The 16,045-nt window shown below is 35.6% G+C and overlaps 1 protein-coding gene across 7 annotated transcripts in view; it reads left to right on the plus strand.

Moving 5' to 3' along the window:
* The window catches only part of LOC106881394 (F-BAR and double SH3 domains protein 2), a 286,511-nt gene that overhangs the window by 120,959 nt on the left and 149,507 nt on the right, over positions 1–16,045 (plus strand). For all 7 annotated transcript variants that reach the window (XR_008265738.1, XR_008265739.1, XM_052973716.1 and 4 more), the window contains exons 5-9: positions 401–545; positions 4,632–4,768; positions 8,041–8,104; positions 8,904–9,032; positions 13,305–13,427. Coding sequence is in view for 5 of the 7 variants with exons in the window: in XM_052973716.1 (XP_052829676.1) it covers positions 401–545; positions 4,632–4,768; positions 8,041–8,104; positions 8,904–9,032; positions 13,305–13,427 (598 nt within the window). In the remaining 2 variants the exon portion in view is untranslated. The remainder of the gene's footprint in view (positions 1–400; positions 546–4,631; positions 4,769–8,040; positions 8,105–8,903; positions 9,033–13,304; positions 13,428–16,045) is intronic.

Below are 16,045 nucleotides of genomic sequence, written 5' to 3' on the forward strand. Positions count from 1 at the left end.
TGTATGTATGTATACATATATATATGTATGTATGTATTATGTATACATATATATATATATGTATATATATATAGTGTAGTATATTGCCACTTAAGTGTGGCTGACCCCTAGGGGTGGATGTTACTGTTGCTTTTAGCCCCAGGAGGACATCTCCTCCAGCTGGCTTATCGACACACGACTGTGTCCTGTTTGCCAAGGGAAGTTATACTACACTTTATCGTGCAGTTACTGTTAATACTTCATTTAGAGAATTAACATATATATATATATATGTACATATGTATGCATATAGGTATGTATATATATATATATATATATTGGATTATGAGACTGACGCGCTGCCTACTGCGCTACCGAATATATATATATATAATGTGAGAAATGTAAATATTCATTTTAGAACTGCAGTTATTGTTTGGCGACAAATATTGGAAGAATTGGAGAAGGTTGCAAAAGCCAGGCTGGCAGCTTCAGAAATATATTATGAGAAGTGTGCAGAACCTGCCAAACCCTTAAAAAATGCAAAAGTTCAATGTTTGAAAAAGGTAAGAAATGTCTTAGTATTTGAATTTAGATTTTCCTTTTTTTTTTTTTTTTTTTTTTTTTGAGGTAACAAATTATGATTGAATGGTAAATATAAATATATAGCTTTATTCGTTTTAAACAGAGTATTTTTATACAGATATAGGCAACCAATGTAGAAAGCAATAAAAAGTGGGTGCTCAGAGACAATCACATACATCACCGTTATTAATACTGCAATGTAATTAATGTTATAAATTAAACCCTGTAATAGTAGTTGTGTTCACATTAATATTTTGAAATTCTGCACAGACATGGCTGTGTGGTAAGAAGCTTGCTTCCCAACCATATGGTTCCAGGTTCAATCCCACTGCATGGTATCTTGGGCAAGTGTCTTCTACTATAACCTCAAGCCAACCAAAGCCTTGTGAGTTGATTTGGTAGATGGAAACTGAACAAAGCTTGTTGCATATGTGTGTGTGTGTGTGCGTGTGTGTGTGTGTGTGCATGTGTGCGTGTGTGTGTGTATGTGTGCTTGTGTCTGTGTTTGTCCACCACTGCTTGACAACCTGTGTTGGTATTTTACTTCCTTGTAACATAGCAGTTTGGCAAAAGAGACTGATAGAATAAGTACCTGGCTCAACAAAAAATTAGAACTGGAGTCGATTCATTTGACTAAATATTCTTCAAGGCTTTGCCCCAGCATGGCCGCAGTCTAATGACTGAAACAAGTAAAAGATAAAAAAAAGGTACATTAAGGTGTTACTAGTTGAAAGCAATGCATGCATATTTACAGGTTTATTTGTTTCAATTATACTATGCCTATTTTAGAAATTAATATTATTAATTTCTTCTTCATCATTATGACTGAATATTACTTGGAGAGGCATGTTTGACTTCAGCTTTGGAAAATTTGTGAATATTTTGTAGTTTTCCACTCAGATTAGGAAGTTTTTTAGGTTTTTTTTGTCTGTAAAACAAAATGCTTCCTTTTGCTGAGTTTCCTGTTTTGCTCAATTCCCCATTTATGATAATCATTCAATTTTAAATTTTGCATTTGCAAAGTTATCAGTTTCCTTGGAAAAGTTATGTATAAAAAACTGGATCCATTTGAAAGAATAATGTTCCTGGAGAAGAATATAACCAATAGTGAAAGAGAGTACAATAGACGTAAAAAGGTGGGGGCAAAAAGAAGTGAATTATACTGCATCTGCTTTCTTAACACCACTGATGTAGCCATGTCAACACAGTCAACATTAGATGTGAAAAATATGGTGTCATCTGCTTCAAATCAACACACACATACAGAAGAAAAAACATTAACATATATCTATCTTCAGAGGTTGAGTCACTATGATGCTTCAGCAACAATCTGTTTGGTGGTCAAACTAAATAGCCACTTCTCAGAAGTGTTTAGCATTAGACATTCATTTCATGAAGTTTGCCTCTCTGTCCTCCTGTACGTTTTGGCTCTGGAGCCACTGCTGTAGATGATGGAAGCTTTAATAGGACTCTCACTCAAGCAGAGTCACAGGAGAGCCATGTCTGCATACATAGATAATGTCTGCTACAACATCAAACACGTTAGCCTAAGGGGCAGTCAACATCAGGAGTGTATGGAAGCAAACATCTACCAAGACAAGTTAGTGAGCTTGCAACTCAGTCCAAGAGAGGCACTTGCTAGACAGATGCAGTTTTTGTTGCTGGAGAGCCTTGTCAAGATGCTTGAAATTTGTTTCAGCCCAAACCTTCAGGTAGACAAGAACCAGGTAATAGTTGCAATCAGAGTAGCTAGTCTCTCTCAGAAATAAGCCAAGAGAAGATTGTCCTCGAAAAGTTTGAACAGAAGTGCTTGACATTTATATCACCTCAGAAGTGTCCTTCTGTCTGTCCAATATACTTTGTCCAAAATGGAAAATCTGCTTTTCTTCTGGTCAGGAAATCCACCTCCTACAAACTCCCTATTGAGAATAGTCTCAGAACATTGTCACTAGTGATGCATAGGCACACACTAAGGCAGACACATCTGCAGAAATGTCTGGACCACTGCAACAGTGACGACAAAAGCAAAAGTTAACTAGAATGGGCATCTTTTGTTTCTTTGACTGAAATCCAATAAAGGATTGAGCTTAAACTGAAGTTGGCCTTTTGGCGTCAAGAATGTTGCTAGACACTCACAGTACTCAGTAGCTTCAAACATTTTTGGCAGGAAAATAACCTTTGCTTTCTAAGGAAGCTTAGTGCAGGTATGAGTGACATTGACCTGGACTGACTCTGGGATGAGAACAATCTGATCATTCTGTTTTGGAGGACTTTCAAATCAAGGACTATGGACAACTTTAAAAAGTCCTTATCATGGCAGTGCTACAGTTGGGTATTGCCTCAATTCAACCTCTACATCACAGAAGCATCAATAAACAAGCCTGTATGAGATGTGTACAGGGTGACAAAACCTTCCTGCATGCTGTCATTCAGTGGTCCATGCATTACTGATTTATGGACTTGTTTCTAGCAGCTGCTGTTGCATATAGAATGAATCTAGCTATCATCTAAGTCTAGCAAAAATTGATGCACCACCTTTCTTTTGGTTGGTAAGAGTGGCTAGTCTTCCTCACTTTAGGAGCTATGGCAAAAGAGGTTGTGTGGGGGACTCATCTAGTTCTCATTAACTTCTCCAAGCACCACTTTAAGAGGAAGGTGTGAGTAGTGTGCTGTCTAGAGTGTTAACAAAAGGTAAATACTATCAACCTAGAGCTGTATAGTCTCTAGATTAGATAAACAGTAATCCCTCGACTATCGCAGGTGTTACGTTCCAACCCCCCCCCCCACGATAGATGAAAATTCATGAAGTAGAAATAGCACTGTATTGTATTTTTTATTATTATTATTTTTTTATAATTTGTATATATTTATTTTATTATAAATGCAAAACAACAGCACAGTGGAATCGGTGTAAACTTAAATAACTGCAATAGGTGAACTGCAATATGGCAAGGGATTACTGTAATTAAACCATCCAATGTTAAAAGATTCCTCATTTCTGATCTAAACTGTTGCTGTAGATAGTAGTTTTCTCTAAGAATTGCCCATCCCACCCACAGATATTATTTAAGCAGTACTGCAACAAAGTACTTTTGAGGTATAGGGTATAAGTCCAAGACCTGTTGAAATTGGTGATGGTCTGCATTGGTAATGATTTAACCAGACAATACCTTCAGCATTTATCTTTACACTTCATTGAAGAGTAAGAGATTGAAACAATAGGCTTTTCTCTTTCCATAGCAAATGAGTTTACATATATCCTACAATACAAGACCAATTATCCAGCAATTTTAGGACTGGAAATGTCTCAGATATCTGGATTTTCCTGTTTTCTGCAGACAGTCTAAATATGTACTTGAAATATAAAATTATGAAAAGTAAAGAGCGAAATTGCATTTATCAGATTCGAATTAATACACTTTTAAAACAAGGTTTGTTTGATATTTCTTAATCCATTTGAAATTCTTAAAATATATTACACAGTACCATGTACACAGTAAAATATTTGTAGGAAGAAAAGTAAATGAAGAAAATTAAAGAACATTTTATTTAACAGATACTGGTGCAAACTAATACCATTCCAAAACAGAGTATGTTTAACCCTTTAGTGTTCACATTATTCTGCCATAATTAATGCTTTTTTATCCACATTGTTTTGAACTAATCATGCATTATCTTGTAGCTATGAGATTTTGATGAGGTAGCTGTTAATCTTTAAAATGTTATTGTATGGTTGGTGTGAAAGACTAGATCTGGTCAGTTTGAACATAGAATAGGCAGAATACTTTTGGCTAGATATGGCCGGTTTAAATGCTAAAGGGTTAATCTTTATCAAACCACTTAAAAAAGTGAAGAGCAAAATTGCTTTCAACACACAACATACAAAGTCTGTTTACTCAATACAGGGTACTGTGTATTACACAATATTGCATAGTATTTCCAGATTTCTGGAAGCCAGATAAGAGGTCCTGTACTGTACAAACTTACCTTTGCATTTTTCACTGTTCTTTTGTTTTGTTTTTTAATAAAGCCTACTTTGCTATTTCAACTTTTGTTACTTCATCTAGCTGGTGTCTCAACTTAGTCTCATCCAATCTGAAGTCGCACAAAGTGTTCTTGAGATGACAAAGGCACACAAAATCTACATTGCAGATGAGACACAGACAAACGATGCCAAACAAAAAGCAATGGAGGCTGATGAAAAGTAATTTACATTTTCCATGTTTCTTTTTGAACCTTTATATTGTTAATGACTGTGTTTTTTTTAGCTTTACATCAGCCTTGATCAAAGGTATTCCATCCATGACGATTCCATCACATTCTCAGGCATAGTATACGAGGGTCACATTATCCAGTGATGTCTTCCTATTTAGTTTGTTGAGTGTGATTTGAGAGAGATTTGCCTGTTATTTCTTGCATGACAAAACGACCATATAGGGACTCCCTCATGGGTTTGTGTAATCTTCATCTAGAAAGTATGTGTCAGAGATAGGGAGAGAGAGAGAAAAAGATAGAATCAGATAGACAAGCACTCACAGAGAGAAATGAAGAATTTCATAGATAAATTCATAAACAAATATAAAATTCTTGTTTCTTTCTACATTTTAGAGGTCAAGATTTTTTTTTTTCTGTTCAAGATTAAGATACTTTGTATATAGTACAAATGTGTATCTATTGTCTGTATAAGCTAACATTGTTGATGCAGATATCAGTTATATTTCAGGAGTTCCTTAACCTTCCTCTCTTTCTTTCATCTGGGGATTTCCATCTACGGAACTGCCTCATGATGTTGTGATGGGGGCCTCTTAAGAGTGTATCCAATCCAGTACCCCTTTCTTCATTCGATCTCCAGTGGTAATCTTCATGACCACTCTGGGGCACTAATTCAGTTGTCAAAAGCCTCTAATGTCCTGCTTGGAGCCATTGTATTTCACTCAGTTCCAGAATGGTCATGTATCTCTTTCACTTAGCACTATTTAACCACTTTCACATATGATTCTGATGTTCCACAAACCAATGTGGATTATTGATTTTACTGTGCCTTTATTGCTGTTTGTCAGGAAGGATATCAGTTGTGCAGAGTTTGTTTTGTTGTTGTTTTTTTTTTGTTTTTTTTTTATCCTTTTTTTTTAAATCTTTTTTTTTCCATCTTTGATCTGCCGTGATACATTCTTACTTTGCACCATTCTTCTGACCCACAGAACTGTGACATTTGCTTTGGTTTATTTGTTGATGTTTTTGTAGCCAATATAGTTTGTTGGTTTTTTTTCTATAAAATGTGACTGCTAAATCCACACCAAACAACAAACCAGGAAGATAATAGACTGCTCTTTTCCCTGGTTTCTACTCTTTGAGCTTCCCAGTGTGATTTAATTTGCCATGGAGCTTATTTTCCCCACATGTATAGCTCAAAAGCATACAAGTTCCCTAACCATGTTTAGGTAAACAGTCAATGAAGTAGCATTTGTTGATGCTTTTTCTGTTTTACCATGGGATAATCTAGAGTAAGCATTACAAGTTAACAACATATTAACTAAAAAGTAAAGTCATCTTCTAAAAAAATCCTTTTATAAACTGTTTGCTTGGTTGTGTACCTAAGGAGTTCTCTTCACAACCACTTGGACCCAAGTTCAATCTTACCATATAGCAAGTTGGTAAATGTCTTCTACCATAACTTCAAGTTGACCAATACTTTCTGAGTGGAAGTTGGGTGATGGAAAATATGTGGAAGCTCATCATTGTGTGTTTGTGTGTGTATGCATGTTCATATCTTACTCTGATGTTTATTATTATTAAAACACCTAAACACTGGTAAAACTGTCACTCCTCAAATGAAGTTACAAACACCCCTTAGTCACTGTCACTGATAGAAATGCAGTGAACCAATGATTGACTTATTTCAAAACATGTATCCAATGACAATATGATTCACAAATTGCAATGTAAAAGTAAATAATAATAATAATGATAATGATAATAATAAGAACAATAGTAACAATAATCCTTTCTTCTAAAGGCACACAGCCTGAATTTTGTAGGGATGGGGATGTGTCGATTACATCGATCCCAGTATTTCACTGGTACTTAATTTATTGACCCTGAAAGGATGAAAGGCAAGGCACAAGGCCTGAAATTTTAGGCGAGGGTGCTAGTTGATAACATCACCCCCAGTGCACAACTGTTAATTATTTCATCAACACCCTGAAAGGATGAAAGGCAAAGTCAAATTTGGTAGCCTTTGAATTCAAAACGTAAAGATAAATGAAATACAGCTAAGCATTTTGCCCAGCGTGCAAACAATTCTGCCAGCTCATTGCCTTAATAATAATTGATAACTAATCTTGCTTGAATTAATGTTGCTTAATGATAATTAATGTTGCTTGAGTTGTCATACTTCAGACTCAGTGAGGAACCATATCATGGCTAAATAAACTGCTTAACGACAGTAGCCATGCTTGGACTCTTCTCAAGACTCACTGTAAGATGCCTGTAATGGGTTTTTTCTATGAGCATACAGAAAACAAATTAAATACTATTGTTGAGTGGTATTTAATCAATCTATTTACACTAATGTAACATAATTTATGCTGTACTGTATTCTTCTTGGCTTGGCTTTATGAGCAAAGATTTCCAGAAGAGGATGTCCATATCTGTTGCAAGCTTGCTGATGCCTGACAGGTCCAATTCAGGACAAACAGGCCTAACTGCAGAAGCTGCATGGTAAGGTGGGCTGGTCAAGGTTGGTTTTAATGCCCTTGTTTTTCCTCCTTTTTCTCTTGCCTGCAAAGATGGTTCTGTGGTGTCTTCAAAGGAGACTGTTGCCCAGAGAGTAAAGAGATGCTAGGCATCGTGGTCAGTGACCAGAACAGACCACTGGTGGGGATCAATGTGGTAGTCACCAAGGGATTTCCTTAGGGAATCTTTGTATGTTTTCTTTGATACTCCTCTGTTGTGGTGACCAGAGAAGAGTTAACCATGTAGTGTGATCATAGGAAGTTGATGATCGTCCATCCTGGCAACGTGTCCTGCCCAGTGTAGCTGTGTTTTCAGCAAAGTTACTTCAATGCTGGTGACCTTTACCTGCTCTAGGACCTTAATGTTAGTGGCAAAGTCACTTGAATGGATGTTGAGGTTGATGCATATCATAGAAGTAAATGTGTGGTTTAAAGAGCCTTCTTTTTTCTGTTGAATTTCTTGAAATTGAGACAAATTTGGTTTTATGTGCCATGCTAAATTAGTGTAACTATAAGAAAATATGGTAAAATATTACCCAAAATTCATTTCTTTTTTAGTCATCCTTTGTCTTCAAAGATGACCAAGACTCCACCTCTTATGCACCACAGCTGAAGATTCATAACTATTGATGTCTATACAATACCTTTGTCATGAAACATACAAATGTTTATTGTTTTTTTTCTTTTAATGAATTTTTTATAATTCTTATCTTTTTATTTTATTGTCTTTTTTATTGCACAGGTTGAAAAGAAAATCCGTTGGATTTTTCAAAAGTATGACTAGTTTACAACGTAACTGTTCAAAGGTGAGTTTGTTGGTTCACATTTGTTGCCTGATTTTCTGAAAGTTTTAAATATTTTCTATATGCAGTTGTGTGGTCGAGAAGCTTGCTTCTCAACCATGTGGTCTTGAGTTCAGTCCCACTGCATGGCACCTTGAGCAAGTGTTTCCTAAAACAGCACCCCCAGCCAACCAAAACCATGAGAGTAAATTTTGTATACAGAAACTGAAAGATGCCTATTGTGTGTGTGTGTGTGTGTGTGTGTGTGTGTGTGTGTGTGTGTGTGTGTGTGTGTGTGTGTGTGTGTGTGTGTGTATGTTTGTGTGTGTGTACGTGTGTGTTTGTGTGTGTGTGTGTGTGTGTGTGTGTGTATGTTTGTGTGTGTGTGTGTGTGTGTGTGTGTGTGTGTGTGTGTTCCACACCACTGCTTGACAACCAGTGTTTTATTTATTTATGTCCCTGTAACTTTGCAGTTTAACAAAAGAGACTGACAATAAGTATCAAGCTTAAAAAATAAAGAGTGGGGTTAGCTTGTTTGCCTAAATGTTTCAAAGTGATGGCCCCTGCATGGCCACAATCTAAAGACTGAACCAAGTAAAAGATAAAAGATTTTTTAAAAAACTTCCCTTGTTCAAAACGAATCATTAATATGCTTCAGTTCCTCAAGATGCATTACAAACTTGTAATTTGCTCTGTTTTATTGCAGAAGACATCTTTTGACATGTTTGCCATGTAATTTATCACTTCACATTTTTCAACTCATAAATATATTTCATTTACTTACTCTTCAACAACCTTTGTGTTTTGCTCTCTATATCCTCAGCTAACAACTCGATATGAACAATGTGCTACAAAATCTACCGCATCAAGAAATGAATACTTACTTTGCCAATCAGCTGCCAATGCTCACCAAATACGATATTACAGTGTGGATTTACCTGAACTTATGAAGGTAAAACATCCTACCAGTCATTTTTTATTGATGTATTTGCATTGCAGTAATTTAATATACAGCTTGCTGTCATGGCTTTAGTTGCTTTTGTTTTTATATTTACATCTCTTAAATCAACTTCCAGTACTTAATTGGCATGTTTTTGACTCCAATGTTTGATTGATATTTTATTTTTTCAACTTTCATTCAATGAAAGTTAAAGACGAACTTGGCAGAACCTAAAAACTGGTCTCAGTCATTTTATCTGGTGCTGTAATGGTTCTGCTGATTCACTGCCCATGTCAGATGAAGTCTGGTCTAACGGAACATGAGCCAGTTATTTCCTAGCACTTTACTATTTCCTTTGTTACAAATCCACTTAAATCTTAGTTTACACTTTGTTGTATACTATTCACACCGGAAGGAACAATTGATTGGTGTATGTAGTAGAGACACTGAATAATGCTTTCAAATTCTGGAATAAAGCCAACAATTTCAGGGGAGTAGGTAGATTGATTAGATCAACCCTATTGCGCAACTGGTACTTGTTTTATCAACCCCAAAAGGATGAAAGGCAAAGTTGACCTCAGCAGAATTTGAACTCAGAATGTAGAGACAGACAAAATGCTGCTAAGCATTTTGCCCAGCATGCTAACGCTTCTGCTAGCTCGCTACCTTAGAGGTGCTGAATAATGATGAATGTTTTGTTAATTAATTATAGATGTTTTCGATCTAGTTTGGATTCTTTGCCATCAAATTTGAATTCTTTGCAATCAAATTTGAATTCCTTGCAATCAAATTTAATGGCAAAGAATTCAAATTTGATGGCAAAGAATCCAAACTAGATTGAAAACGTCTATGATAGTATCTTTCCATGATCATACAGAAGATAAATTAGATATCACTGCTGAGTGGTAATTAATGGATGATTTTGCACTAATATATAATATAATATAATATAATATACACTCTACTGTATATCATAAAGAATTCCTTGATAAACAGAATTTCTTGAAATAAGGACAAATTTGGTTCTATGTATCATGCTAAATTAATGTAACTATAAGAGAATAAGGTAAAATAATATCCTTACTTGTTCGTCCTTTGTTTTTGAAGATTACAAAGGATCTGTTTGTTATGTACCATAACAGAAGATCCATAACTACTCCTGCTTAAACCATACCTTTGGGATGAAACTATGGCAGCAACATTATTTCATTATCACAGACACCACAATGCAAGTTCCACCATCTGTTTGTAGTTTCAAACAAATTAAGAGATCTGATTTATATTGAACTTGGGTTATAGTGAGGGATTTATTCCTGACTTTCTGGACCAGTGGCAAGGCAGCCTAAAACTGAGTTGGGGATATATCAGAAATGCACCGAGGTAACCAAGGTGATCGCTGAGTCTCACTGTGATTTGTAGCATGCATTCACATTCCCCACAGCAACATTGCTTAATATCACCTTTCTGTCACAGAAATTTGATCATTGATGGTTAGATTTCCTTTACAACCTGTCAAAGACCCAGTCTTTACATGTATCTTAAGCATCTCAGTTTATCTGGCCTTTGACAGATTTGGTTTTTCTTCATGCCATAGACTGTCCAAAATTACTCTTCTTGCAAGGTAGGTTTGGTGAAGTTGCTGGTTTAGTCACTGACAAACTAACTATACAACAGGTTGTACTGAGCTACATGCTTCCATTAGCCCTTGCTAGTCTTTTTGTCTTGTCTTGTAATGATATTCACCCTGGAAGGGTTAAGCTGGCTCCCATTGAGTTCATCATTATGATTTCATAGGAGTTTCAAGGGATGATCAGAGTCTGCAAAAACAGTTCCTGTCTGTATTCATAAGCTACTATACATGACCAGTAGCAGGTCATCCTCATAATACGCCTTCTCACCACAGGATTCCCACAGATACAATCCAATGGCACCAGGAAGCCGCTGGATTCCAGAACAGATGCCACCGGGAATTCACCATTGCCCTCCAGTTAGCTGGATTGCAGCCCTAGCACCACCAGTCTCAGACCTGTCTACCTTGGGTGACCCTACTTGGGACATGTAGTCCCTGGTGGCATTGCTCTGACACTCATTTAACTTTTCCACCATGATAAGGTAAAGGGTTGGACTTTGAGAAAGGAGCCCTTACAAGTGAGCTGATCTCATTCCTTTACAAGATGTATGATTACTTAATTCCATATTAGAGATCTTTTTTTTAACATATTTAAATTCAACCTACACAAAGGAACGTCTATACAATAACTTGTTGACCTACTAGAAATAGCAGCCAAGTCTCCCACAAATAATACCCTACCATCTTAAAAGAAGGGCACATTGAAAAATGTTGCCCTAAATATACTATCTGCATAAAATATGAGATGTTCACATCTGGAATGTCTTTAGAAAATATGTTTACAAGACCTGTAAGAAGTAAAGAAAAGTAGATTTGTTTCTTTGTCTTTCTGCTCACAAAGAGATAAGCCTGTGGCGTAATCACATTGTTTACTTTTCAAAGCAAGGCTAAATTGCAAGCTTATTGAAAAGAAAGTATACTTTACATTTCTAAGAAAGAAAAAGACATGCTTAGTAGTTTGCTATTAAATTGATTAATATCTAATCTTATATTATTTTGACAATACAACTTCATTCTAAAACAGTCTGTCTGAGACAAAACTCTGATAAAGAAAATTAATTTTCTAGTAACTTAATCCTTTTGTCTTGCATCTATGAGAATACTGTTTAGTTATTTAATTGCACTCCTGGGGAGATTGAAGTTATTGATAAAGCTAATTAGTGAAATTACATTTTTATTTTAATGAGTAGAGCAATGAACCAAGATATGTGGTGCATTGCTGTACTCAAGAAGTCCCACTCACCTCAACAGAAATGAGATCCTAAAGGTGCTACATAAAGAGCATTGTTGTGAGTGCTGGTGCCATGTAAAAAGCATTGGTGATGGTGTTACATAAAAAGCACTGGTGCTGGTGCCATGCAAAAAAAACACTGGTGATAGTGTTAGGAAGGGCATCCAGCTGTAAAAACCAAGCCAAAATAGATTATGAACCCTGGTGCAGACCCTGGCCTTGCCAGTTCCTATCAAACCATCTAACTCATGCCAGCATGGAAAATGGACACTAAATGGTCGTGGGGGTGGCGGCAGCAGCGGTGGTGGTGGTATCCTTATCCTTATTATGTTGATGCTGTTTTGCTTTGGGTTAGTCCTCAAGCACACCTATGACCAAAAGGTCATGACCATATTATTCTTATTAATATTAGATTAGCAGAATTGCTGATGTAGAGCAAAATGTTATGACCCTTTCGTGTTCTGAGTTCAAATCACACTGAAGTTGACTTTACCTTTCATCCTTCTGTGGACAAGTCAAAAAAGTACCAGTCAAGTAATAGGGTTCGTTTATTTGCCTCTACTTTCTCAAAACATTTTTGGCATTTACTGTAATCATAATTCTGATTACTGCTGGTCTATGTTTTCTTTCATCTTATCCCCATATCAACCACTGTTGGAATTTCATCCTGACTCATAACTTCATCCTTAAAAGTAAGTTGTATGGAATCACTTTTAATGTTCTAGTGGAGATAATCCACAAGTTTAATGGCACTATTTCTTCTAATGTGAAATCTATCAATCTGAAAGAAACAACATTTTGGAATTTGTCACCAAAAAGTTACCAAAATTGAAGTTACTATTCATTCTCAAGGATCTGCCAAGCACAAATAAGATCTTCCAGCTGATGGAGGCTACAAAAAATGTTTAACAACAGAAACATTGAAACGTTCTCTGCCATTTTCCTCTCTTTTCCTTAGCGTTTTTCTTTCTCTGTTGTTCTTTTTCTTCACATATATAAAGGAAAACAAATAACTTTTCTCATCTGTTTTAGCATTCCTGCTTCACACAGATAATTAAATTGATTAAATTAGTAAATAAATCAATACTCCTTCAATTAGTGATAAATTCTACTACTATCAGACAACTAATGATCTCGAAAATGTCTCTGGCTATAGGTATATGAATATGTTTGTGTGCAGTCAGAAGGAATATACATAGGTATTTGTTCCTTTTTATGTCTATACTGTAAGTGTTGCAAACACGTGGTAGTTCCAGAATTTCTTTCAGTTTCTGTGTAGAAATCTCATTCTCTGTGATATAAGTCGCATGACAAACATAACAGAAAAAAAAATGAATCCATTACAAAGATGAGTTACTATCTTTATTCATTAATAGAATCTTGACTATTTTATTTGTATTTATATTTTGTTCTTTCCTTGTAGGCCTTGGATGGTGAAGTGTATGAAAGAATTCAAGATTATTTCACTATCCACACTAGCACAAGTGCTGAAGTTAGTGCCATTGAGACGAACTGCTTTCAAAAGCTGTCACATGAAGCTGAGAAGGTAATGTCCCAGAATATTACTTTATATGTTATTTGTATTAATTCTATCCACATCATTATAATAATAATAATAATAATAATAATAATTAATTCGTTTTATTGGCCACAAGGGCTAATATCAATTAAAAACATGTAAGGACAAAGACAGGACGAAGGTTACAAAAGGTTTTGTTCGAAAAGGTAGGAAAGTTCGTCTAAACAGAGGAAGAAAACGGAGAAAGATATAATAAATAAATAGATAAATAAATAAATAGAACTCCCAAAGGGGGGAGGCGCTTCGAAAAAGGAAAGGTTAGAGCCAGAGATAATGCCTGAATGGCTCACAGAAGGGAAAACTATCCTAATTCCCAAATCTGCTGAAGTGGCAAACCCACAAATTAGAGACTGATAACTTGTCTTCCTACATTTTACAAAGCCTTTACTGCAATAATATTGCAGAGAATGAGCAAACATCTGAAAGGAAACAACCTGTTTCCAGAAGAGCAGAAGGGATGCTGCAAGAGCTCAGCTACTGATCAATAAAGCCATAACTAAAGACAGCCGCAGAAAGAAGGGTCTAAATATGGCCTGGATCAACTACCAAAAGGCTTTTGATAGTATTCCACATACATGATCCTAGAAACACTAGTCATGAACAAGGTAGCACCAATAATCATGAAATATATCAAACATTCCATGAATAAATGGCAGGCACTGCTACAGCTCCAGACAAAAGAGGGACTCATAAAAGCCATTAGAAGAGTAATGTTCCAGGGAGATACGCTCTCTCCACTCCTTTTCTGCTTGGCACTGACATCTTTATCTGACATGCTAAACAGAACTGGATGTGGATACAACTGTTACGTCAAAACAATCAGCCACCTCTTATATATGGATGATCTAAAACTGTATGCTACAAATGATAAAGAGCTGGAAACATTACTACAGACAGTACATGGATTTACCAAAGAAATAAACATGAAATTTGGCTTAGAAAAATGTACTAAAGCAACCTTGAAAAGATGAAACCTAGTTAAGAGTCGCAACAACACATCAGATAAAGCAAATGAAATAAGAGAATTAGACTAAAGCCAGACATACAATTACTTAGGAATCAATGAACTAGATATGACACAACACACACAAATGAAAGAGAAGATAAGAAAAGAATACTATAGATGAGTTAGATTAATACTGAAAACAGAGCTCAATGCCAAAAATAAGATAATAGGTATCACCACTCTAGTCCTCCCAGTTATAAGTTACAGATACAATATTCTTAACTGGACTCTAAATGAACTAATCAAAATAGACAGGAAGACAAGAAAAATAATGACAGGATTTAGGATGCATTACCCAAAATTTGACATAGAAAGGTTCTATATGATGTATCAAAAGTGATAGAGGCCTTATACAACTAGAAAATTATTACAAAATAACTACCATAGGACTACAGAAATACCTACTTCAGTAGCAAGGAAAACTAATACAAATAGCTATAAAACATGAACAAAACATAAAACTGTTTTCAGTCTTTAAGGAAGCTGACAAATACAAAAAAGAAGTCACAATACCTAACAACTATGAACAAAAAGAAGAAACCAAAAAAGTTGTAAAACAACTGAAATCCAAACTAAAACTAGAACAGCAACAGATCATAATAAAACGATGGCAAGAAAAGCCCCTTCATGGCAAATACTGGGTTAAACTAAACAGAAAAGAAATAGACAAAGCAAAATCCCAACAATGGCTGAGAAGCTCAGAACTCAAAGCAGAGACTGAAGGATTTAGAATCTTCCCCTACCCAGCCTCCTTTTATAGACAGTTACTCTATATCCAATTGACTACCCCTAATGTCTTCTTTCCTCCCTGAGGAAAAGGGATACTTATGACAACATTTATGACCATACCTAGCCATGAGCTGTCAACTCACTCTTGTCCTTCATTCCAAACAGACACAGTCCTCTAGTCTTACATTTAGTAGTTGATAAAGAGATAAATGTAACACATGTAAAGAACAGAGAAGTCTCTTTAGCTTTGGTTGAAAAACCTCCCTCTAGATTGTGTATCAAATAAAGGACTCTAAATACAAGCTACAATCCTTTCATAAATACTTATTCAGGACTTAGAAAAGGTGACAAAATGTCAACTAATAACAATTTGGAAAGAATGTGGTGTTAACATGGAATAAGAATTCCTAAGAGCTAGTGAGAATAAATGTAAAATAAAGACAAATCAGCACCAGTTGTATTATGAATACTGTCCTACAGATTTGAAGAAACGGTGTCATGATTGCAATAGAAGAGTAATAGAGTGGTTTTGATTATTATTATTATTATTATTATTATTATTATTATTATTATTATTATTATTATTATCATTACTATTATTACCTCCACCTTAGCAAAGGCAGAGGTATTGTTTTCATCACATTTGTTTGTTTGCTTGTTTGTCCGTGGACAAGATATCTCAAGAACTGCTTGAGAGGACGTTGGTGTTGCCTTGGTCAAGGTTTGCGTTCTCTGAGTGCTCTTGTATTATTATTACTATTCATCTTTACATTCTGATTTCAAATGTCGCCGAGGTCGACTTTGCCTTTCATCCTTTTGGAGTCAAATAAATAAGTACCAGTAAAGTACT

The sequence above is a fragment of the Octopus bimaculoides genome, chromosome 16 (assembly GCF_001194135.2).
Source record: "Octopus bimaculoides isolate UCB-OBI-ISO-001 chromosome 16, ASM119413v2, whole genome shotgun sequence".
Lineage (NCBI taxonomy): Eukaryota > Metazoa > Mollusca > Cephalopoda > Octopoda > Octopodidae > Octopus > Octopus bimaculoides.